General features: G+C 34.2%; 1 protein-coding gene across 2 annotated transcripts; it reads right to left on the reverse strand.

Annotated features, from left to right (window-relative positions):
• Positions 1-283: 283 nt before the first annotated feature.
• Positions 284-13,078, reverse strand: LOC126666778 (myosin-17-like). Of its 2 annotated transcripts, none has more exons than XM_050359640.2 (39): positions 12,722-13,078; positions 11,750-11,878; positions 11,322-11,465; positions 11,047-11,192; positions 10,816-10,972; positions 10,630-10,688; positions 9,967-10,126; positions 9,711-9,860; positions 9,498-9,634; positions 9,253-9,399; positions 8,979-9,080; positions 8,847-8,904; positions 8,654-8,755; positions 8,428-8,465; positions 8,151-8,277; positions 7,905-8,075; positions 6,825-6,956; positions 6,565-6,674; positions 6,408-6,468; positions 5,967-6,144; positions 5,553-5,758; positions 5,238-5,357; positions 5,026-5,124; positions 4,721-4,942; positions 4,168-4,307; positions 3,763-3,880; positions 3,636-3,677; positions 3,458-3,538; positions 3,158-3,328; positions 2,899-3,054; positions 2,594-2,800; positions 2,288-2,425; positions 2,104-2,174; positions 1,891-1,990; positions 1,761-1,817; positions 1,615-1,671; positions 1,440-1,520; positions 1,244-1,326; positions 284-831 (listed from the first exon to the last, which is right to left on the reverse strand). In XM_050359640.2, exons 1-39 carry the CDS (start codon positions 12,722-12,724, stop codon positions 708-710), a joined length of 4,584 nt encoding a protein of 1,527 aa, XP_050215597.1. In that variant the 5' UTR covers positions 12,725-13,078; the 3' UTR covers positions 284-707. The 2 variants fall into 2 exon arrangements, with proteins under 2 accessions (XP_050215597.1, XP_050215596.1); XM_050359639.2 differs by having other exon boundaries at positions 3,627-3,677; positions 12,722-13,077.
• Between the last annotated feature and the right edge of the window lie 3,886 nt (positions 13,079-16,964).

Raw genomic sequence — 16,964 nt, forward strand, 5'->3', positions numbered from 1 at the left:
GTTCTGATGAAAATGCAGAAATTCAATTTTGATAAATAAAAGTACAGGATTCATTATCAAAAACAGTAGAGTAATTCCAAGAAAGTATTTTTAATGAAGTTTACAACACCATCTTTTTATTAATATTATTTAAAAGATTTCATTATATATATTAATATTTAATTTCAAAATTCAATTTTGGCAAATAAAAATATAGGATTCATTATCAAAAACAGTACAAGAATTCAAATATGTGTTCTGCCTAATATTTTTAAGCCAACAGAAAAGAGATCATTAGATTAGATGTCAGGAAGAAAAAGAATATGTGACTACATACAAATTGTTCTCTCATACAAATAATTGCCTATAAAATGCGGCAGATGTCATTTACATCCAAAAACCACTAGAGCACCCAAAAAAAACCCAACAAATATAAAAAAATTAAAAAATATGAAAGAAGCCTGTCTTAGGCATGAGAAAAATCGAGGCACCATTGCCTTGAATGGTTGCACACCATCACATCTAACTGTGACGGTGGCATCGTAATAAAGCCCCGTTGCTTATGTAACACCGAGGCAAGACTGATTAACTTGGACAACCAAATATGGCATCCTGGACTAATGCAAAATTATTATACACATTGATGGTGATGAACAATTGCGGTTATATGCACAGGTTCTAGAGCACTGACTGCGACAGGATTCTGATGTGGCAGGAGATAATGATCATCACTCGGAGCGTGGTAGTAGGAACCCAAAGCCGGAGTTTTCACGAATTAATGGTGGAGGATCAATCTCAGCTATGTCTACTTGTTTCATTGACTTAGAGATGTCATCCACAGTAAATGGAATGCTGCAAAGTATTCAAATTTAGCCACAGTTATTAGAGGCAATATCTGATTTTTTTGTGTTTGTGTGGACGTGAAAATGAATAAGAACTAGGGGTGTACAAAAACCGAACTGAACCGACAAATTTGGTTTGGATTGATTAAATACAATAAAAAAATTCCAGTTATTTGGTCTGTATTGGCCTTGGACACGAAATTTGTTCAGTTTAAGTTCCTGCAAAAAGAACCAAAATGACCGAACCAAACCGAAAAATAACTGAACTGATTAGTTTGGTTTGGTTTTAAAATTTAAATTTTTTGGAAATTCAGTTCAGTTCGGTTCAAAAAAAAATAAAATTTTATTCGATTTGGTTTGGTTCAAACCAAAAGCACACCCTTAGTAAGAAGGGCTGCTGTCAAATTAGAGGGAAGTGCTACCTAGAATCATCATCTAGCAGAAATGAACTGCTGACAGCGTTGTTTGAGTCCTCGGTCATCATAACTCTCATGCTACTTATTACCTGTACAAAACAAGTAATTAAGAATAATTTAGTCAATACACATGGCAGGAACTAAACTCGCAAAGTAAAGATGGGCAGTAAGATCTTAAATCAACAATATCACTGTGACTCACATCTGAAGACACACTATGTGTTCCATATTTGTCATCCCAGTACATTGTACTGATCCTATATAATTGCTGTATGCTCAGTACCTGAATAACAGCAGGCAAACCAACTATTTCAGAAGAACACCAGGAAACTAATTCCACGGTTAGACAACAAGCTTAAAAGATAAAAGTTACTCACCGGACAAAGTTCTTTTGTAATTTCACTTAGTGTCTTCTTAGGTTTTTGATGTATGACCTAATTGTGATATAGGAAAAAATGGTCAGCACAATACGCATTTGATTATTTGGGAGTTTAATGAAATAGGCTGTAGACAAATATATTACAAGGAATCCAACAGCCTGTCTTATATGCTTCAATTCATCCCAAGACGAGCCTGCAAACTGCACCGAAAAAAGATGTTATATAAAAATGTGAAGACCGTAGGGGTAGAAGTCCGAAAAAATGTGCACTTACTTCCTCAGTTGCCCCGTAGCACCACTGCTCTAGTTCAGCCAAACCTGATTTCACAAATTCTCCATTGCTGAATGAGCAACATTCTCGTCGCAAAAGAAGACTGCAGACATATACAGAAATAACTGTAAATTTCATGTCAAATGACAACTTTTCCTAATTTGCTTGATAAAAGAATGAACAGAGAGCAGCCAAGATAAGTAATACTGCATTTACCTATTAAATAGCTGAACATTGATGAATGAGAATATTTGAGTGAATACTTTACGAACTAAGAAGGGAGGCATCTGCAGAATAGAACATCAAAGAATGATACTTTTCCAAGAAAGGAAATTATAGTTGCTGACATTCTCTACAAAGAAGAGCTATATGAAAAGTAGCGTTGTAAGTTGTAACTCACATAATTTGCCTTCATTATATTCAAATAATTGTTCAAGCTTTTCACAATGCTCTGCCAATGAGCAATTAAAGCTTGCTGAGCAACAGCATTAGCCTGGGAGCGTCCTTTTACTAAACTTGCCCGAGAGGTTCTTGGAGCCTGCATTAGCGTAAACATGAATATTAAAAAATCTGACTTGCACACATACATGCATAACCAGCTAGAGAATTAATGGTTTTTTTCTTCTGTAAATTTTCCATCTGCTTAGAAACTTCTAGGGAACTTAGTGGCAGTTAGAGCATGTGGGCAGAGTAACCAAGCAGTAACCTGAATGCATAATCCAAGCAATGGAGAGATCTCTTTCTTTAAATTGTCTCTTATCATTCCATATATCTTCTCAAGGAAGGCAGTAAGCTGTTGCTTAAACAGTAGTGCTGGATATTTGGCCTCCACTTGTCGTAGATCGTCCAGTCTACTAAGTGCTCGACCATTGAGAAATGAGAGACCAGCACTTTGAGGAGATGCCCGTAGCCCCTAGAATCCACAAAAACAATAAGAAGAATAAGAATAAAAAAGAGAAACAAGTTCAACTTTACATTAAGGAACTGCTCTAACAAAAGAACAATTCACACTTGAGACATCCTCCCAAAAAGAGAAGCCGACGTTGTTCGCCTCCGTTGTGGTGTTAAACTGGCAGCTCCACTTGCTTTTAGTGTATGTTGAAGCAACAGCAATAATGCAGATGAATTAGATAACCAGTAGGCTAGGACATCATTGTTATCTGGGACCTACAGCAATATCAAGGTTGTCAACATCAGTCGTATATTCATTGCTTGTTTGAGCTGACACCAAAACTTGAAAGGCAGCATCAGTCATACAGATAGTGATTACCTCTATGGCTGAAGCTATTGTTTGAATAATACGATCAAACACACTAGTTCTTTCAACTTCAAATGACCTCCAGTGAAGAAGGCATTTATACACAATGCACGCAGCAATAGGTTTGCCCCCAGAAAATCCCAAGTTTTGTGATATACACTTGATCAGCAGATCTTGATTCTCCTGAACAACAAATACAGATTTTAGAAAAAGAATTAATAAGAGAAGAGAATAAGAACTCTGCAGGAATCCGGAAGAAGAAAGAGCATTATTAAATTATTGATCAATTAAATGTGTGTGATAGCTACTTACCTGCTGTTTTTCATTGAGAGATTTCTGTGGTTTTTCCTCAGATTCAGGTTCACGAACATTTGGTGTAGCAACAATCATATCCTGAGATTCATATTCAATAACAGCAATTTATAATAAATTCACTACATTAATGTAACTGTACTTTGCAAAAAAGGACAGGTCCTCTTACTGATGCCACCTTGCTTTCTCCATTTGTAATATTTCCATTCTCCGGAGACCTCTGTTATTCAACAATTAACATGAATCTCTAGAAGCTTTCATCTCATAATGCAAAAATAAAGAGCCATGGAAGGTTCCATCTGTACCTGTATGATTACTGTTTTTGGTCGTGCAGACAAGGTTTTCCCTGTTGGTGACATGGTCAGTGCTTGCTGACGAAGAACTTGGTTCTCAGACTCTAAGTTGGAAAGTTTCTCCTCTAGCCTGAAATTGGAAAAAAAAACTCATTAGAAGATAACAAAGCACATGTAAATGGTGGATATAATCAAAGTCTGTTGCAGAATAATTAATGATGAGAAAAGAATGGACTTTAGCTTCCATTGACAAGGATAAAATTATGAACAAACTCAAGTAACCAGACAGCAGACAGAAAGATTTCATTGAGCTAATCAGCAGTAAGGCAAAAACTCAGGTGTAGTACACACACAATACAATTACGCAGCAGGAGCTTTAGCACTTGAACAATTCCATTTTAATAAGCATTAACTGACCTCTGAACTGATTCCTGAAGTTGATCCGCCTTCTGTGACGCGTCTTCAAATTTCTTGCTTAGTTCAGAGTTTCTAGCCTCAGCATCAGCACAAGCTTTCCTCACCTCCTCTACTGTCTGTTGTTCTGATACCAGTGAAGCCTGGAAAACAATAGGAATCCATCAAGCAGATACTTTAGCAATGAAGTCTAGGCGACTTATGATTCTTTTTCATTATATATTTTGTTTTATTAGTTCTGGCAAAAGTCAATCTGTAAGCTGATATACAGCAAACAAATAATTGCACAATCATTTGATGTAAAATCCAAAGCAGCCAAACCTAAAGGTCCACTAACTATCAGGAGGTATGGATTCACCGAATCTGCAATTAACTGTTACCAAATTGATTAAAATTCCAGTCAATGCCGGCAGAAATGGCCACTTACCAAAGCTTCTTTTAAGATTTTGTAGACCAATGTTATTGTATTGAGAACAACACTACAACTCTTCACATGAGTGAGAGTAATTGATACAATGTGTGAAATGCATTATATCATCCATGTTTGAATGCATACCTTCAAACTCTCCACTTCAGCCATCAAGTTTTCAACCTTTTCTGTGTCTTCAACAATGACAGGAGTCTCCTTAATGACTGGAGGTGCCTCTTCAATAGCTTTTTGAGCGGCCTCTCTTTCTTTGATTACTCTAGCATTTGCTTCTTCTACTTGTATTTGCATTGCATGCAAAGCATCCTGTAATTTGGCATTTTCTTGGGACTTCTCCTCTTCCAAATCAGTCTGTAACCCAAATTGAAACAAATGAAACTGGTGGTGCACATAAGTCCATAAAACTAGCTTTGGTATATACAGATATTACATACCCTCAGTCTCTTCTCTAATTGTAACCGCCATGTTAGCTCTTCCACGCGCTTTTCTAATTTATCTTTTGCTTCTTTAAGGGCTCCTGTTTCCCTTGAAGCCTGAGGAATTACACAAATTATTACCATCTGAATTCATTTTCAGAACTGATGATATTTTTACTCCAAACCTTACAAATAAATAAATAAATAAATATTCAGGAAAGTAATCAAACCATTTTAAGTTTTCTAAGCTCTCTCCTAGCAACCCTTTGCCTCCAGCCACATTGAGTAACTAAAGCAGCCCTTTGAAGCTTCTTATAATAAGAATATGCTATGTGGCGACGCACTTGTGCCTGGAAGTCATCAATAGAATTAAGTTAAGTAATCAATTATCTGCTATGTTTGAAAGAGAGGAATTTAATGAAATAAAGCAGGAGGCACATTGGTTTCACTTTTAGTTACTAAATTTCAAAATAGTAATTTTCAGAATTCCATAGCTAATCTTAATGACAAAACATATGTATCAAGAAAAAATATGAAGGGGGAACCTGGATAGCAATTGCAGCTTTTGTTTGCTTTCTGAATCTGAAGTCATTACGGGCAATCATTGCTCTTAAGCCTGTCTGCAATGTAATTGCAGATGAATACAGAGCCAAATAGGATTTCCTGGTAGTGTATCTTCTGAAATTCTTTTGAATATTCAATGCTGCCGCTTCCTGTCGCAACTGCTCAAATAGTTTGCGAGCCAATACACCTGAATGAAGTTGCAAACGACAAAATGTTAGAATCCCAATCAAGTTCAGATAAATAAACAGTAAAACAGAATGAGCTTATGCATATTCCTTTTAAATTGATTTCTCTTTTCTCAAACACTATTTGTTACACCACAGATGAATGGTGAATCACTGAATAGTGAATAGTGAGATACGAATGAGAAAAACTAAAAATGTTAATAGAAATACCTCGGCAATAAGATTGCAATTGAATAGCAGATTTTCGTAATGCAAAGAACTCCCTCCGTGCAATATATGTGCGGCTTTGTCTTTGAATAGTTCTGGCAGCATTTCCAAGCACCTCCGCCCTTCTTGCATCAAGTTCAGCCATCTGACCAGCTCTGAGGAAGACTTTGGTCTTTCCTATCTGTGAAATCAATGATTTTGCACACAATTTACTAATGAAGACTCACATATTTGCATTGGAGAATGACAAGGACAGCGCATGCATGTCAACTTAAAGATCAACAGCATTTAATAACAGCTGTCATTTATCAGAAACATAACAGGGGGAACTAGGGGATTAGAGGAACTTGAAAATAAATACGTACTCTGCTATGCTCTGCTCAATACTAGGCTGACGAATTAGCCTAATTAGGATAACGAGTTACAAAGAAAAATTTCATTTACCTGATAACCTTTCAATCCCCTTTTATCAAGAATCATTTGGCATGCAGCCTTGTCATCATTGCTGCACAAAAGTGATTACAGTTTAACAAAAGGAAATCTGGTGTTGCAAGGAATGCAAGTATGCTGAAGACTTTTTCGTCTTTAAATCATTACTTACTTTCCATCCAAAACTTCAGGTGCAAGAACACCAAAACGGAGAAGAAACTCATCAAAAGTTCTCCTTGTAGGATATCCAGCGCAGCTGATCCTAATTGCCTCAAGAACACCCTGAAGAGAAATAACATGTTTTTTTCAACCAAAAAATGCAACATAACACAACCCAGATGACCAGTACCATAAAAGAAATTGAGCTGTAGTAAGTTTGAAGAATGAAGATCACATCAAATGAAGAAAAAGTTACAGAATCACAATACTTACACCACAACGTAATTGCTGGATAATGTTTGCATTCTCAAAAATCATAGGCTTCAAAACATTATTTGGCTTCACGCATCTAATATAGTGGGGCTCAGTGGAATTCAGGGTCTCCATCAAAGATTGGAGTTGTAGCTGCAATTTTTAAACACACTTTCCGTTGTCAAAATATAATTTTTTTTTACAAAAATGAGCAGGGCATAAACAAGAAAAGAAAATAGTTCCCACAAAGAGATAATTTTTATATTATCTACGCATCTCCTTATGTAGCCTGCGTCTATACCTAGACAAAAGAGCCTCATAGTACCTCAGAAATGGTACACATCCTTTTATCTGTTCTCTAGTGTTTTAAAATTGATCTTTTAAGTTATTTCTAAATTTTAAGTCAGAATGATGACATGCCAACTGATTTATGATTTATTTATGCAACATATGCAACTCATACCATGAAAAGAGAAAATAATGTTAACAAGCTTATAGCCTTCACCTTTTTTGCCTATGTATAAACCCATTTATTGAGATATAGTACAATGATTTGGCATTTTTTAATTGTTGACTTGTTTCTATTTCAGATGATAAGCTACAAGGCAACGAGGGAATGCCAATCGTACATTTTGTGACCACAAGCCTCATATTAATATCGTAATATAGATGCCTTGACTAGCCATTACGTCATTTGTTCCCACAAGGCACAAACATGATCAGTTTCACCAAAAACTCTGACTGGTTAATACATTTGGGAAAAGTTCTTTATTTATCCTTGTAATTATAAAATGATAACGCCTGCTGCTTTAAACCAGAGCTAAACACACAATTTTCAGTAATTTGAAGAAAATGAAATTTTTATGACTGCGTTAAACCAGACCAATGTGTTTAATTTCAACTTAAAAGGATCTCCTCAACCCACATTACAATCAAAGGCATTTGTCTAAATTATGGGTTCAAAACATACTGTCATATTCATCTTGCTATGTGCTATAGGTTTTGGTCCATGAGATATCAGAACAGCCATTGAGCACTTATCATTTAATTTAAAAGAAGTCCACTTTCAGAAGACTGGAAAAGGAAGTAAGTTTACAGAACCTTGAAGCGTGACCCAATGGAAGAGAATTTAGAGGATTTAGATGATTCCTCTGGAAGTGGAGGAAAGAGACCAGCTACAAAGAAGCATTTTGAAGCTTGGAGGAGATCTTGATGTTCTGCCACTACATAATCTTTGTTTTTGTCAAGGAACTGATCAGCCAGATAATTTACCTGAACAAGTTAAGAGCAATTTTAAGCATCTATTCAGTTGGAATAGATACAATAATGCATGGAATATATATTTACCTCCCCCGCATAATGAGCAATGGTAAAACTAGTACGAGAAAGTTTAGGTTTGATGAAACGCTTGTTGTTTTTAAATGTCTGGTACAACTTCTGAGCAAAAGTTTCATGCGTTGATTTCGGGAACATGCTGTATAAAGCAGTCAGACATACTTGAGAAAAACTTTTTAAATATCCAACCATAAGTAGTATATGTCAAGTAGATCCTGTGATCTCCAAGATAAACATCCCAAACAATTGTACAACCTAAAATTAATAAAGCAAAGCTTGTTGTACATACCAAGCTTCATCCAGAAGTGCTATAATTCCCCCGGGTTTCTGCAATAGATTGAATTAAAGAAAAAAATGTAATTTTCTCAGACCACACAGCAGAAGTATAAGACAATAGCATACACAGATGAGAGAACATAGTACAAACGATGGTTACGTTACTCTCTCTAGCATATGATTCTAAAACTAATAAAAATTATATAATAAAAGCATCATGCAGGATGAGTGTAAAGGACCTTTTCAATCAGATCCAAGACATCTTGGTTATCTACAAATTCTATGTAGCTCCAGTTTATTTCCTCTTTTGTATATTCTTCTTGTTCCATTTTGAAGACATGCTGCATATATACAACCGCAACGATGTCACTTAGAGAAGTTAATGATGCCAGAACGATATAGCAAGCAAGAAAATGATGAAAAACATCAAACCTGATTGAAATGCTGTTGCAATTTTTCATTTGTAAAGTTGATGCAAAACTGCTCAAAACTGTATAAAAGGCAAATAGTCAGTGGAAGGCAATACAATATGTAGCAGATAACATCTGAAGTTTAAAGATTTACCTATTGAACTTAAAACTTTCAAACCCATATATATCAAGAACTCCAATTAATTGTTTCGAGTTTGGATCCTGCCCAATCGAGTTGTTAATTTTTTCCACAAGCCTGCAAAAATATTGAATAAAATTGTAATGTATAAAACTGTCCGCAAAGTTATTTGGAATATATAGAGATTTTATTAGGCAGCAGAATGGAATGAAAAACAATTTGGTTATACTTGATCATTCCACAAAGTACAAAAGCCATATAAAGGTAACCACAAATGAAGTTCCTTTACCAGTCAAACAAGCGGGAATAAAGGGTTTTAGCAAAGGCATCCCTGCTGCCCAGTGCACCAACTGGGTCCAAAGTCCTTGTAATAATCTCTTCTGGAGTTACCATAACACGCTTTATCAGTGCATCTTCTAAGCTCTTGGCATTACATCTACATTATAAAACAAGTTACTGCATATGGCTCAAATAATCATACAGAATGAAGAGAATAGAAAGAACTAAAACATGAGAAGGCATAAAGTAAGGTACTTGAGCAGCTCTGCTACAGTATTTAGATGGTACCAAGATTTTTCATCCTTGATAACAGAAGAGTCTATTTCCTCCCCTTTTGCAAATTCAATGTTACCAAGATGTAGAACTGCAGCTACAACCCTAAAGATTGCCTCCTGAAAAGAGATCATATACAAGTTGTGAGGGCAGTAGCAAGCATGCAACGGTTCTAAAGAGTAATAGAAGACTAACCTGCTCTTCTTCGCTAATGCCAACTACATCCATAGCCCTTCTAGTTGCAAGATATTCCTCAGCATCATTTACTCCATCCAACTCATAACAGTTGGATTGGTTCAAGTAATGGAAAGATTTAGGGCTGTCCAACTTATATTTCTCCCTTTCCTAAAATATCCAAGGGACAATTATGAGCCATAATTAGAATACAAGCACATGCAGTAGAAAATGTAAAGCCGTGGCATGTTTTAACATAAAGGCAAAGCATCAATACCTCAGGTGGAGCAGCACACAGAAGGTAGAAACAGTGATAATTTCTTTCAGGTTCTGAAATCTGGCAAACCCGGGACCTTTCAAGCAAATAAGTTCGCACAGCCGCGCCAGATATCCTCCCGTTCTTGTCAAATTGAAGCTCAACAAATTTACCAAATCGACTGCATTTTCAAGCCAAGATGTATCAGGAACAAAATACCTGTAACAAATAAGCTTATGCACACAAGTTCAACAATATCTGTAACAACTTCAAGAAGACAACAAATTCGGAGTTGGAGAATGAATTATGCGGGAAAAAACCCGAGAAAAGCAGTCAGAAACAGGAAAAAGAATAGGCAATCAAAATGGCAGAACCACTGGAACTCGTCTTAGTTTGCTAAAATAATAGATTACTAGAGAAGCACACCATGGTTCTGATTATACTTATGCTCTATAATCACATAACTGTCAACCTTGTGAAGTAACATCCAATCAATGAAGAAGGTTTTGTCCAATTTGAGTTTCTGATACATCTTCATCCTTGAAGAAAAAGAATCTACTTCCTCGACAAAAATAAACTTTGGGATGATATACTTATTTGACTTCATGTGTAGTTCATCTCCAAATCAATTGCATACTACATTAGAGTTTTATTACATAAGTCAAAGAGTGAAAGACTAGTCACCTTGAGTTGTTGTTCCTCACAGTTTTAGCATTGCCGAATGCTTCAAGAACTGGATTGGACTGCAAATTTGAGAAGAGCGGAAACAACATTTCAGAGAGAACTTTCTATCTAATTATAGTTAGCATATATATATAACAAAGTTCTTAGATATGTAGATCTTTGACAGACAAAAAAAAGTCTTCTTACTTCCAAAACTTGCTGTTCAACAGTTCTCCCTTCCACCCCAGATCGACCACCCAAGTGTGCAAGATAGCGCATGAGCATCTTTGTCGTTTCAGTCTTACCAGCACCACTTTCTCCACTAACTAGAATTGAGTTGCTCTTACCTTCATTAATCATTGCCCTATGCAAGTAAAACAGAGAGTTCAACAAAAGCATAATATGAAATTGTGAAATTTATATGATTATATAACCTACCTATATGCAACATCTGCAACTGCAAAAACATGAGGGCTTAGCTCTCCAAATGCAGCACCTTTATATTGTTGCATCATATGAGTATCATACAGATGCGGTAATCTTTGAAATGGGTTTATTGCGATTAGTATATTTCCGGTGTACGTCTGCATCAGATAGACAAACATCCTTTTAACACATCACTTGACAGAAGAAATACAACTCAGAGGGATTTTTCATGGTTGCAAATTTACTTCATTACGTCAATCAAGAAAGAGAAGCAGAAAGTAGCTTACATATATTTCATTAAGCTCATATCTCGCGGCCAAGTTATGCAAAACTCCTGGTTCATGCAAATATGACAGCTTTGTCATGTCATCAACCCCACCAGGAGGAGCTTCAGTATCCTTGGGAAAAACTTTGGATATATTTGCAACAACCTGCAATAAGTTTTCCAATTTGAAACTAAATCCATAAACTAGGAATATTTTGAAAGAGAGAGTGAAACTAATATAGTGGTAAATGTGCAATTGGAATGAACATTTTGCTGGAAAAGGGCTATGAAGCCATCTCTCAACATTTATTATAACTTACGTTACCAAATAGCTCTAGAAGTTATTATTGTTAACAGATGTGACTTTATAAGTGCCACATTCAGCTATTTTCAGTGAAATATGAATGCATAATAAAAGCAAATGCAATAAAATACGCCAGCATAACTCACTGTTTTCCCATCTGTGGTATGAACATGAACTTCTTCACCATTAATTTTGAAAACCTCCCCATCTATCCATGCCACCTTTGGAACTTCAACCCATACATGAGAACCCACTATAATATTAACTGTGGTTGCCTGCAAATGGATTAGACATAAAAGAACGCGTAGATATTCTATTAGTCAACGAAAAACAATAGCTTGTACAATTTTACTAAATGCTAAGAACACTGACGCAAATGTACAATAGTTGAAAAGTATCATGGATACATAAACTCAAAGAGTAATCAAATTACAGAACTAATGAAATTCTGTTTCAAGTAGCATAGAATATTAGAGTGATATTTACTGGTGAGAAATGAGAATCATAAAATGGTCATAGCTGTATCAGTTCAGTGCATGGATAGTTATACAATTAGCATACCTAACGAAGAGTTATTACTGACATCATGGGCTGACCAAGAGCCATATCTAGTGTAAAACTCGAACAGCCAGTCTATAATTGGCTAAGCAAAAAGCCGCTAAATATGAAGTTGAATCAGCAATCCACATTGCATAAGAAGAAAATCTTGATTTTATGACAAGCAAAATTTAAGCCATGCCTGGCACGAAAATAATATAATAACTCAATTTGATTCACCTGCTGGCCAATTCAAGTCACCATTACTACATAAAAAAATCAAGTAAATTGAATAATCTAATTTTTTTTCCTTCCCCGTGTAATATATTAGCTATCTAAATTTGCAATTTCTTACAATTTCATATGCTATATCCTAATATCTAGCAATAAAAATAACTAAAACCAGCTTAAAATTAAATCATACTAAAGTGAAATGAAAATTCAAAGTTGATCAATAAATTTAAACAGTAAGCACAAAACACATCTAGCAATCAAACAAATCAAATCGATTCAATTCAAGTCAACAAAAACGAGCAAATCGGAAATTTATCTACTCATATATTCTCAGCTACCAAACTTACCATGGCGATTCTACAGTGTGATCTTCCTCCTCTTTCAACTCATTAAAAGAGGACAAGAAAAACCGAGTCGACCAGAAATTAATCTCACTGACTCGGATCGGACCACACTAATATCACCACCAAACGATCTCTTCTCTGGTCCGGTCTGGTCTGGTCTGGTCTTCTGTAACTTCCAAAAAAGCAGCTTCGGAATAAAAAAAACGGCGGTTGAGTTGAAATTGAAATTGTGAGCTGGAGAAGAAGAAGATGATAGACCGGAATCAAACAAAAACTTTTTTTTTTCTAAATTGTTTCGATTTAATAATTCTTTTGAATTTCCAAAAAAAATTAAAATGAGAGATTGGAGAAGCTTAAATACGAAAAAAGCAAAACTTAAATTTTAAAAAATGTAAAATTCTTTTTCTTACTATAGTCAAGTGGGGTCCACAAGGCAGGCTAGTTGTGCCTTCGTGGTCGCCACAAACAAGAAGCTGTGTGTGTGTTTTAGTTCTAAAGCCCGAGATTGTAGCTCTCGTTATTACAGACATAATTATAATTTTTAATGTTAATTAAGATTAATTTTCTGTTTGTGTTTTTGGACATGGTTTTGTGTTTATTTACTGAATTTGCCATTGCTGCAAAAAGAGGAATGTGTGAGAAACAGAAAATAATTGTTGATTTTGTACACATAAAGAAGAAGGAAAAGTACATACTAAAAACTAAATTGGAGGAAAAATCCTAGCCGTCTCTCTCTTTTGAGAAACCTCTCAAAACTTAGTAAGTTTTATCTTTTTATTCATTTGGGAGGTGGTTTTTGGCCATTCTTGGCCAAAAATCACCTCCCCCAATTTCTTAAATTCAGTTTTTTAGCCTTTTACATAGTTTTTGTCTTTAATTTTGAATAAAAATTCTTTTTTGGCCAATTTTGGTTTAAATCTAGAAATTATTTTCTACCTTAGTATCTTAATTTTATTAGATCTATTCTAATCGAAATTAAAAATAGTTTTTTTCATCGTTGGAGATGAAATTGTTTTTTGCGATGCAAGCGATTTGGATCTCCAAAACAATTAGAGCCACCATCTTACGACGGATTTCACCAAATATCGGTATGTTTTGCGTCAGTATAGATGATGTCTTTAATGTTTAAGAGAAGAGATATGTCATTGAAGATGTGATTAGGGGCTCTAATGATGAAGTTATAACTGCTAGTTGTAGCAGTCGTGCGATTAAAGTTAGTATTATCATGGCAAGCGAAGCTAATCTAATTCCCTTTATTTTAAAGGTTGTAATGGATGCCTTCAACAACAACTCTTTGCTTTGTAATATTATCAGTTTGATAGCACATGACTATTTTATCTTAATTGAGATGCATATATGTTGTTTTAATTACAATAGAAAATCTCATGTGGTAGCATATGACTATTTTAGTTTATCTAATTGGTTGGGGTATGTCCCTCCGATTATCAAATTCTATGTACTGGCTGATCAATCAGCTTTTGATTAATAGAAGTTTTTATTTCAAAAAAAAAAAAAGGAAAAGTTGGCATTGGCACCTTATCAAACCGACCAAATTGTTTAATTCAACTTGTTTTTTTTTTAAAAATAATAGAGGAGCCATATAATTTTAGTTTTGGATATTACTGAATTATCAAGTCAAATTAAACTAAAAATTTAGTTTAGTTTGATTTTGATTGATTTACTTTAGTTACAATACTAAAATTAAAAAAAATCCATCAATTCAACTCATTCTAATTTTGATTTAAAGTTCTTGAAGTATTTCACCAAGTGGGTGAAATGTTGAAATGAATTGAAAGATAGTAATAAAGGGTATAATAGTACAAATAGTTTGGCAGCCATGAATTTATAGGAAATGAAAAATAAAGAGAGAATCTTTGGAGAAAATAAACCGAAAAAGTGGAGACATTACAGTGTTATATAGGCACACAATTTGCTGGCGGGTAAGTATTTTATAGCTACATGTTTTGTATCCCATATAATTTTCTCGTGTTAAGACACCAACATCATTAGTGTGTCTTAACATCTCCTGCTTGAGACACGTGCGGAAGTTACCCCATGCTGTAATACTCATACTCGTATAATTATGGGTGTTAACGAGGAGAGGCGACCCAAGCCAAATTTAAATTATGCTAGTAAAAGTTAAGATCGAACTCAAAATTTTATAAATTTAAACTCAAATGGATCTAAATTGTCTAGATCGAATTAGAACTTGGATGATATTTAAACTATTTAAACTCTAACGATATTCGAACTACTCGAGTTCGAATAACGTCTGAACTACTCAAATTTTAATTTAATAAAATTCAATTATAGTTGATATATTTAATTTTTTACTATAAAATATAAATCTTAACTAATTAAATGGTAAATTCCGGTAAATTTAGAGGTGGAAAATCACTATAGTAAAAAAATATTTGATATGCATACAATGCTCGTTTAGACTCGCCATCTTGACAAATCTCTTTAATTAATATTTAAATTTGGTTCAAAATTTCGAACAATTCAAACTCAATTCGATTTTTTGGAATCGATTCGGATATACAGCGAGTAGTCAATTTTGTTTATGCCTCTAGATTTTATAGAGCTCTAAGGTTAATTATTTTTTAAGTACTTCAAAAATATTATATCTGACATATTGTTACTAAATCATTGAAATATACTAAATTTAATTTAGTCGATCTAATAAATTAAGAAGCGTAATAATCATGTGCTCAAGGAATAGAGCAAATTAATATGCCTCTCCTGCTTTAAAATCAAACGATATTGTTTTTTATTAACTAGTTTATATCTTAATCATTTTGTAAATTAATCAACTAAATTAAATAATTTAATTAAAAAATCAGCTTAGTCTTTCAATATATTTTTGACATAAATATAATCAAAAATAATATTTTTATAATCAAACCCTTTTATATTTTCTTACTTTAATTTATTTTTAATTTATTTTTTAAAATTTTAAATTCTTTTTACATTTAAAACTGAAAAAAATAATGAAAAAGATCATTTTAAAATAAATAAATAAATGAATTTTTTAAATAGATGGAGTGTGTGAATAATTTATTTCAAAGAAAATATTTTTGCTTCTACATTCAGACAGTAAAAAAATTAAAAAGGATTGCTTAAAAAAGGACAGAAAAAACAAACAAAGTTCATGAAAATTCCAAAAGTAGATGCTAAGTTTGAGCTGGCGGCACCCAACATGCAACGATATGCTTACAACAAAATTGCAACTGAAAATTTGATTAAACGACATGCTACAAGATGCATTGTCATTCCAAGGGGAGATCTAAAATTTTAGTTAATATGTGAAGGGGAGGAACTGAGGTTCTAGGAAGACCAGCTGTGGTAACAATTGGAATATACACAGAGAACAAGTTCTCATGTGGTGCATGATTTCAATAAAATCATACGTGTTACGGTGTTCGCGGGCACGGCAGCGGATTCAAAATGAATTTGAACGGATTTAATTTTTTAAAATGTAAGCATATATTTTATTCTCGTCTAATATTTACTATTCAAATCTGGACCTCGTAACAAAAAGATCCAGGTTTGGGTCTTATTTTAAGAATTATAATAAAAAATTATCAATTGTATAAATTTAAATTCGCACATAAAAGAACGTGTTTAATACGGACTTGTTTTCGGGACTGATTTGATGCAAAAAATTAGTGTACATGCCCAATTCAAACGGATCGGGTTTGAATACCACACCACCGGGCGGCTCGCCTGAATGCTGAGTCTTTCTCCGTTGCCGGATCGAGCGGATATCCAACTTAATGTCATGAATCGATTTTATCAAACGAAAAGCCTATATGTTTTGGGCTCAAGTTTGGCTGCCATGAACCATCAATTTAGACCAGGCCACTGGATCTTGTCTAGTCGTCATATCCAACGTGGGAGATACTTCATTAATTATTAGGTGCAGGACTCACTTTAACATATGGTTACAAAAATGATTGAGATTTCCTTTAAGTTCACTTTAAATTTGAGGGGGTCATGTTTATATGTACACCGTTTATTATAAAATGAACGGCGTATATTAATTTAATTAAAATTTTATCTTTTTGATCTACACCGTTCATTTTATAAAGAACGGTGTAGATCTGAACATGACCCCTTTTAAGTTTAAAATGAACTTGAGAGAATTTCAATCCTTACAAAAAAAATTAAGCCCAAAACTTAAGCCAAACTTCATTAGTTTATCTAAATGAAACCAAAACTTTTTGATTCATAATAAATCAACCAG

Source organism: Mercurialis annua, linkage group LG2, assembly GCF_937616625.2.
Source record: "Mercurialis annua linkage group LG2, ddMerAnnu1.2, whole genome shotgun sequence".
In the NCBI taxonomy this organism is placed as follows: domain Eukaryota; kingdom Viridiplantae; phylum Streptophyta; class Magnoliopsida; order Malpighiales; family Euphorbiaceae; genus Mercurialis; species Mercurialis annua.

Excerpts from the sequence above, each read along its gene's own strand:
- LOC126666778 (XM_050359639.2), bottom strand. Across the intron at positions 11,466-11,749 it reads ATACCACAGATGGGAAAACA|GTTGTTGCAAATATATCCAA; the intron begins GTGAGTTATGCT and ends AACTTATTGCAG. Across the intron at positions 3,881-4,167 it reads CTTCAGGAATCAGTTCAGAG|GCTAGAGGAGAAACTTTCCA; the intron begins GTCAGTTAATGC and ends TTCCAATTTCAG.